Source organism: Ursus maritimus, unplaced genomic scaffold, assembly GCF_017311325.1.
Source record: "Ursus maritimus isolate PB19 unplaced genomic scaffold, ASM1731132v1 scaffold_5, whole genome shotgun sequence".
NCBI lineage: Eukaryota > Metazoa > Chordata > Mammalia > Carnivora > Ursidae > Ursus > Ursus maritimus.
This window is the reverse complement of record NW_024426663.1, coordinates 82,651,062-82,660,219: the sequence shown is the minus strand read 5'-3', so window position 1 is coordinate 82,660,219 and position 9,158 is coordinate 82,651,062. Positions and strand designations below refer to the sequence as shown.

The 9,158-nt window shown below is 35.5% G+C and overlaps 1 protein-coding gene across 1 annotated transcript; it reads right to left on the bottom strand.

The window, feature by feature from the left end:
• Positions 1-744: 744 nt before the first annotated feature.
• LOC103680804 (olfactory receptor 2T8-like) lies at positions 745-1,761 on the bottom strand. The gene has a single exon (XM_008710284.1). It carries the CDS (start codon positions 1,759-1,761, stop codon positions 769-771), a length of 993 nt encoding a protein of 330 aa, XP_008708506.1. The 3' UTR covers positions 745-768.
• Between the last annotated feature and the right edge of the window lie 7,397 nt (positions 1,762-9,158).

Genomic DNA, 9,158 nt, shown 5'->3' with positions numbered 1-9,158 from the left:
GGAATGTTAATCGGCCATGAAAGGAATGAAATTTGTCATTTGGAAAAACATGGATTGACCTAGAGATGTTTATGCTTAGGGAAGTAGGTCAGTCAGAGAAAGAAAATTACCATATGATTTTACTTACATGTGGAATATAAGAAACAAAATACAAAGAAAAAAAAAACAGGCAAATCAGGGAACAAACTCTGACCTGTAGAGAACAACCTGATGATAACTTGATGAAAGGTGGGGGAATGGGTTAAATAGGTGTTGCTCTTTAAGGAGGGCACTTGTGATGAGCCCTGGGTCTTCTATTTAAGTTTTGAAACACTAAATTAGAAACCAGAATCTAATATTACACTGCATATTTACGGGCAGGAATTAGACTATAACTTGAAAAAATGATCTTAATTTATTAAATACAATAAAATGATTATACATAAAAATGTGGAATATAGCGGTATGTCTGCATTTTAAAGTAAAACAGTAACAGTTATAGATATAATGCATATATAAACTTTCTCTATGAAATCTCACACAGTGTTTTTTTTAGTATTTTATTTATTTATTTATTTCTCAGAGAGAGAGCACACAAGCTGGGGGAGCAGCAGGCACAGAGGGAAATAGGCTCCCTGCTGAGCAAGGAGCCTAATGAGGAACCGCATCCCAGGACCTTCTGATCTTTACCACAGACAAAGGCACATGCTTAACCAAATGAGCCACCCAGGTGTTCCACACACAGTTTTTTAAAAGCTTGAAATTTGGGGCAAATCTAACGACTATAAGTCATAACTTAAGGGCTGCACACTGACCCATACATTTTCTCAGTGCTCCCTTGACTTCACTATTCCTCAGACTATAGATGATAGGGTTCAACAAAGGAGTGAAGATAGTGTAGAAGGCTGATACTACTTTATCATGGTTAGCTGACCTATAGGATTTGGGTCTCATGTAGATAAAAATAGCAGCTCCATAAAAGAGTCCCACCACACAGAGATGTGAGGAGCAGGTGGCAAAAGCCTTCTTGCGGGCTTCTCTAGAACGCATCTGGAGAACTGCTGTAAGGATGAGACTATAGGAAATCAGGATGAGAGAAAATGGGACCAGGAGCATTAATACACAGCAAATGTACATCACATACTCAAAAACAACTGTGTCAGCACAAGCCAAACGCAGCAGGGTAGGCGCCTCACAGAAGAAATGATCGATCTCATGTGTGTCACAGAATGGAAAACTCAGGGTAGCAGCAGCCTGCATGAGCCCATCAGCTGCCCCCAGGAACCAAGACCCCACAGTCATTCTCAAGCATAATTGCCAGCTCATGAGAATGGGGTATCTCAGTGGGTGGCACACAGCCACATAACGGTCATAGGACATGGCTGCTAAGAGGAAGCACTCACCCCCTCCCAGTGACATGAAAAAGAAGATCTGCAACCCACAGCCAGCAGAGGAGATGGACTTCTTGCCTGTCAAGTAGTCAGCCGCCATTTTGGGCACAATGGTGGAGAGTAACATCATGTCCATGAGGGATAGCTGGCTCAGTAGGAAGTACATGGGTGTGTGGAGCCGGGCATCCTGGTGAATCAGGAAGAGCATGAGGGCATTGCCTACTAGAGAGGTGAAGGTAATTGTCAGAACCATCACAAAGAGAAATAGGTGGGCTCCTGTGTGATTAAAGAGTCCTAGGAGAATGAAATCTGAGGTAGTGTTCCAGATGTTCATGATTTCAAACAGGAGTGATGCTGCAAATGAAGAAACAGATGACAGAGCTTTCACCATTTACTATGCTCTATTTCAATTACATTTCTAATGAAAAGAATGTCTGTGAAAATGTTGAAATATATTCCAAATCCTTCATCTGAGATTTGCAAACTATTTTTAACTTGGGTATAAAATTAATTTCACCTTTTTTCTTTAAATTTTCATTATAAGCACTTCTCTGTTTTAGTTTACTTAGTTAACATTATAAATAAAATTTCTTAATAAATTGAAGTAAGTTGTCAGCAGGTCTTGTGCTACAGGATATCATCATAATGGAGAAAAAGTAAAATATTCCCCTTGTCATTGACATTTGTGTTTGCATTTATCATGCATAATCAACATTCTTAGCAGCTGAATTAAAGCAATGTCTTCAGCAATATAAAATGTATGTACTTATTAATGAGCACTATGCATTTCTAATATATCATGATGTTTTGAAACCAACCACAATTGGATAATTTTCCTGATATTGATTAATCCGGGAAGGGATTTTTACTTTACGAAGAAGAGAACTTACATTCTCTGGTGTAGACACTAGAAGGAAATAATATGTAGTTAGAAGCATAATTTTTTTTATTATATTGATAGAAGCATAATTTAATTTGAAATCGTAGTATATTTAGTTTGACTTTATCAAGTTACACGCTGAATACAATGACTACCATCTTAGGATATGTTCCCCAATGCAAGACTATGATACTAAATGCAATGTTTCATTAACTGTATAAAGGGATTTTGCATAATCATACTATTTCCTGGGAAAGTCATAGAGACACAATCTTTTTTAGGGAATTGAGAAAATAAAGCTCATTAGTATCCAATACAGAGATAAATTCATTTCTTCTTCAGTCCCAAGAGAATCTCAATCTCTAAAGGTATTTTCATCCCTGATCCACTATTACTGAAACTTTTCTCCCTTGTTGAATGAATAGGATCATACTTGAAGTGATGAAGATGCTAATTCACTATCAAAGATGTGGTCTAACTTTATGAAATAGCATGACTGACGTCCATGTCTTCTAATGACATTCTATTTGCCCACAGTTTACATACACCTCCAATACTGGAATGCCAATCAAGGCAGAGAAGACAGTGCAAAATGCTCACTCAGTTTCTAACTCCGTTGCTTGAGCATCATCATTGTACTGGCAGCTTTATACTTCAGGGTTCTAGGTGTTTTTTTCAAAGTAAAACATAGAAAAGTACCCTTCCTTCTCACTGCATTTCCCAAAGCTTTGGTACCTCTACACATTCATATCTGTAACACTTGCTCTCTGTACACTTAGTATAAATTCCCTAATTATGGATCTCTCTATTGCCCTCATGGGGGACATTGAAACCCTCCTAACACATTTCTTTGATCTGAAGAATTCTTATTTCCATTTTTCTAAATTCTGTCATTCTTGAAAAAAATGATAAAACTTAAAACTTGCTGAAAGTCAATCTGTACCTCAATAACTGCAGAATGTTGGGTACGTTTCTTAAAATAACTGCCACTGTTTATTGCCCATTTTCAAATGTACTGTCACTACAGTGACATCATGTATATTCACATTTTTCTGCAACATCACCAATATTTTTTCCCAGCACTCTTCATAATCTAAAATGGAAACTCTGTACCCATTAAAAAATGATTTTCTGTTTTCTCCCTGTCCCTGGGAACTGGCAAGCCCCATTCTGCTATTCTGGCTCAATACAACTGACTACTATAGGATCTTTAGATAAGTGGGATTACACAGAATTTGTGTTTTTGTGTTTGGCTTATTTCACTTAATGTCATCTCATCAACATTTGTTCATGTTGTAACATATATCAGAATTTTCCTTCTGTTCTAAATTGAAAAGTATCCCTTTTTATGTATATACAGCATTTTCTTTATTAATTCATTTCCTATATGGACATTTGGGCTGATATCATTCACTTAATTTCTACACTTAAAGATAAATTTAATGTGGTTTTTGATATTATATATTTTTCAAATTTTTATAATGTGAACAGATATACCTTAATAATACAGCAATTTGATTTACATTTTTGTTTTCCTATACACCCATGCAAGAGAGATGCACTTAGAGACTCATAACAAAAACGGAAATTACTACGTTTAGCAAATAATTTTTGTTGTGATACTTTTTATGTTGAAGTTTATATTTTTGGTTTCTTTTTAATTTGGAATTAGTAGTGTTTAACTTTTGAAGGGAGATAGGTTCTCTATGTATGTATTATTTTAAGGTGAAATATATGTACAAAAATTCTGTTAGATCCATTGATCTAATTGTAGATTCAACATGATATTTGTTTATAGTATTAACTAGTAAAGACAATTAAATGTGTCAGTTACATAAAATCAGTGGTAGCAAATTATATTTTTCAAGAAATAATGCTAAATTATTTTTGTATTAAAATTCTTAACTAATTTTCAATATTATACAAGAGACACAATTTTGCACTAATGAAAATGGTATTAAACCTACACAAAAATGATTCTACAGGATAACTCCTAACAGATTGACTATGCAAACAAAGTTGTTGAAAATCAAAATGAGAATTGAATTATCCTGCAAATAAAATATGTAAAAATGTCATTAAATGGAAGAATGAATGCTTAAAACTGGCTACTGTATGGAATTGGAAATTTTAATAGACTGATTTTTTCTTCTGTCTGCTATAAAACAGCCATCATTTCTTATGATTTCAGTTTTGTTTTGTTTTACTTAGAATTGTGCTGAAATAGTGATAACATTACTTTAAATCATTAAATAATATATTTTTCAATGATAATAGAAGGCACTGGTATATACTTTTTCCCCCCTCTCATAGTGTAATAAAGAAAATTTAGAGCATGCTGATACTTTTACTTCTGTATGTTTCTGATACCCATTGCCCTAACTTAACCTAAAAACAGTATATTTTTTCCCCTCAGACTACCGGGATCATTAATCAACTGTTCTGTTAAAATAAAATAATAACAGTGAAATCATTTATTTGACTGAATTGACAAGTTACTGCAAGAGATTTAACCTGATGAGTCTCTCAAGTAGCATGTGTTAGATTTTCACATTGTGGGATAGATAAACAAACAAACAAAAATATTTGTAACACTGCATAGACAAAGTAATGTGACTTTGGATTTTCTGGAGTTCAGAACTGATAAACAAATTCCTAAATATTAGAGATTATTGTGATCAACTCACATAGGTAAAAATGATGATGTCGATAAGCTGGACCTCTATCCCCTCTGAGCAGAATCATCCTAATGCATTTCTTTGGAGGAGGAAGGATCTTATACTCTGGCAGCATCAAACTCACTCGTATCTGTTTCTAGAGTGTGCTATTAAGGGGTGTGGCCAATTGAAATGTTTTGCTAAGACCTGCATAAGTCTGAATCTTTGGATGACAAGAAATGTTCAATTTTCAAAGATTGTTAAGATTCCCAGATTCCTATATTCTTTCAGGAATCTGTGATTCATTAAAACTCAAGTAAGAGCAAATCATCTACAAGCAAAACTAAGTTTATAAATGTCCATGAAAAGGAATGATTTAAAAAAATACATCAAGGATTGAATTAATGTAATACTGGCATTACTTGTTAAAACTTTGATGGGGGAGATTACAGAGTACATTATTGAGAGGTGGACTTTCATCAAAGACAGTAATTAAAATGATAAGCCCATGGTAGGACTTAGCTATTTTTTCCTAATTACACTTAATTTGATTGCTGTATTGTTAAGTTTGTTACCTTGTATCTTAATGATTTTATTGGATTTGATTTCATTTTATATTTGTAGGTAAGTTAAAAAAAATCTGTGATTACAACAATAACAGGGCAAAATGCATTTATTGTGTTAAGCACTTAGCAGTTTGATTCCATTAGGGTTTTTCAAAGATTTTGTTATTATTTGTAGTGTATATTTTCAGTTTCCAAGCAAACCTTGGTTTATGACTACATTTTTACCATGTCATTTACCTTGGTTTGCTGAAGAATATATGTATATATGAAGGCTGTGGGGATTAAGGAGCATACATATGATGAACACAAGGTGTTGTATGGAAGTGTTGAATCACTACATTATGTACCTGAAACTAGTATAATACTGTATTTTAACTAACTGGAATTTATGTAACAACTTTAATAAAGAATATAAATTAGGATCATATTCCATAACTGTAAAATAAAAAAAAAATCTCATGGAATAATTAATGGAAAACACTGTACAAATGTGAGATAATATAACTGCTTGATCCATGTGAGCTGTAATAAGTGTAATTTATTTGTTTTGGAGGGAAGCACATTGTAGATTTCAGTGACACTTCTGGCTTCGGATGTTGAATCTTATCAAAGTGACAAACACAACTCTGATTTAGAACATTATTGACCACCTGCGTGAAAACTACATTAAGTAAAGCTATATTATTTTCAGGGAATAAACTACAAGCTCCAAGCTGAGTCTGAGAAGTACATTACAGACAGGTAGTATATCAAGTTTCAAGTAAGACTTTCTGCAAAGAGTGGAAAAATAATTTTCAGTTAGTGTTCATATTTTTCTCTTTTGAACTCTGCTGCACCTCTGGCCAAAAGGCTGTCAACGCTCTAGTAAAACAGGGTGCCACTGTCTGATGTGGCAAATAGACTGTGTGCTATGTAGATCAAATGCTCTGCAGATTCCCAGGGGACAGAAGAATGAGGAACAGATAAGCTTCATGTCAAAGGAGGAAAGGCACATACCACTCAGAACTCAATAAGAAAATTACAATGAAATTATAATGAACCTGGGCATCTAAATGAGATTCATTAAGGACTATTTATAAGTGTGTGAGCATAATTGTGGGAAACCATAAGAGGTTGTAACAGACCTCCATTTTATTAAGAGATAGTTTTACCATCATTCTCCCCTGCAGGCCTTCAGGTATGGAGAAGATTCCAGAGGACATATAGATAGGGTGTGTGGAAAACCCATTACGACCTGTGGTTTGACCCAGCCAAACAGCAGATACAGGAAGCCACAAACCAGCAGGATGGAAGCAAAAGAAAGAAATATCGTTTTTTTTTTTTAAACCAATCCCAAGAGGCACACTTGCAAGAATAATATTGGCATGTGGGGAATTTACTCGGGAGTATTCTAAGGATCCACGCCCATGCAATGATGGAAGGAAAATTGGGCACAGGAAGATATTGAACTCGGAGGCAGACCCAACCAAGTTCTCAGCTACCTTGGGTGGAATTCTGAGATGGCCTTTCCATGTGTTCCTCCTGCAATAGGGCCCCCACAGAGTGCTCTTTGAAAGGGGCCTGCCACCAAGAAGGGATCATGACCTCAGGTTATGCAGCATTACTCAACCAAGATCAATGCTTGCTCTCCTGATAGCTGGAACAACAGGTATTTCAGTCCTGTAAGGGTAAGGTGAGTATAGGAGCACACAGTCATGCAAGGTACACCCTATGAACTACACTCCCTCAGAAGTCAGATGAAAGGGGACTCTTGGATGCCATCACACAGGTTGGCTTCCTGTAGCACAGCGCATGTGGCTCATTTGATGGAGTGCACAGGAAACATCTAGCAAGAATGAGCAGTTCAATAAATATGTACATTCCTTCTAGTATAAAGATACAAAGAAGTTTGGCATTTGCCCACAAGGAACATGCTGGCATGAGGAGCCCAAGACATCTACTGGCAGGTCTGGTTTTTGGTTTAGAGGAACTATTAATATGTCTCTGATGAAAGCATCACTCCTGAACAGGGAATCTGGAACTCCATCCAAAAAGCAAAGGTCAATGTGATGGATAGCACATATTTCCCATATGGATCATGTGAGAAGGGAAGCGTCATCCATAATAGAAGAGTGACCCTGTGTATCAGCACAGATTCTGAAACCAACAGCCCTCAAAATATCTCAGGATTTTGATTTCCCCAGTGTGTCCTTGTTCTGCACTATGGATTCAACGGTGTTCCTCCAAATTACTCTGATCTGCACCATAGCCCAAATATGAAAGACTTAGGAATTAGGTCTTTAGAGAGGTCATTATGTTGTTTCTTTGTTCGTTTATTTATTTAATTCACCTTTTTATGTTTGTTCATTTATTTTTTTATGAATTGCTGGGTTTTTTTAAGTTGAGTATAATTGACAAAATGCTACACTAGTTTCAGGTGTACAACTTAGTGATTTCACTAGTTTTTACATTATGCTATGTTCACAAGTGTAGCTACAATCATTCCCATTACAAACCTATGAAAATATCATTGACTGCATTTCTTATGTTGTGCCTTTTATTCTGCAATGTTTTCATGCCGTTTTTGAAAGCCTGTATCTCACACTCTTATTCAGTCATTTTGCCCAACCCCCACCCACTTCCCTCTGACAACCATCAGTGCCTTCTCTGATTCCATGAGTGGAATAATAGGGTATTTGTCTTCCTCAGTCTGATTGGTTTTACTTAGCATAACACCCTCTACATCCATCTGTTGTTTCAAGTGGCATGATCTCATCCTTTTCTTATGTCTGGATAATATTTCAGTGTGTGTGTGTGTGTGTGTGTGTGTGTGTGTGTATGTGTGTGCATGCGTGTTTTGTATTCCACATCCTTTTTAGTATTTTGTCTATTGATGAACCCTTAGGCTGCAACCACATCTTGGTTATTGTAAATAATGCTGCAACAAACATCATGTTTTGTATAGCTTTTCAAATGAATCTTTTCATTTTCTTTGGGTAATGCCCAATAGTGCAATCATTGGATCGTATGTTATTTCTATTATTAGTTTTTTGAGGAACCTCCATTGGGCTCATCAGTGCCTGCCCCAATTTGCATTACCACCACCAGGGTGTAAGACTTTGTTTTTCTCCATTGCCTTGCCAACACTATCCATTTCTTGTTTTTCTTGAATTGAACCATCCAGAGAAGTGTGACATCCATTTTGTTTTTGATTTCTACATCCCCAAATTTAATAATGTTGAGCATGTTTTCTTCTATCTGTTGGCCAAGTGTATGACCTGTATGTCGTCCTCGAAAATAATTTAAAAAAAAAAGTCTATTCAGGTCCTCTGCCCTAGGACAGATTACAATCTGGTTATAATCAGATTATTTGTTGTTTTCACATAGAGTTGTATAAATAAGAATTTTTAATACTTCTTGAATATTAACCCCTTAATGCATCTATCATTTGGAAAAAGGTTCTCCCATTCATAGGTTATTTTTTGTTTTGTTTTGTTTTTCTTTTTCTTTTTGTTTTGTTGTTGTTTTTCTTCACTGTCCTAAAATGATTATTTTCCTAAATGGATTTCAAAGAAATTACTACTGATGTTATCTTCTAGGAGTTTTATTGTTGCATGTCTCCCATTTAAGCCCTTAACCCATTTTGATTTGCTTTTTGTGTATTGTGTTAGAAATTTTTTCCAGTTTCATTCTTTCCAGTGTAACT

Bases quoted from the DNA above. Each gene is read 5' to 3' on its own strand.
- LOC103680804 (XM_008710284.1), bottom strand. From the start codon at position 1,761: ATGGTGAAAGCTCTGTCATCTGTTTCTTCATTTGCAGCATCACTCCTG.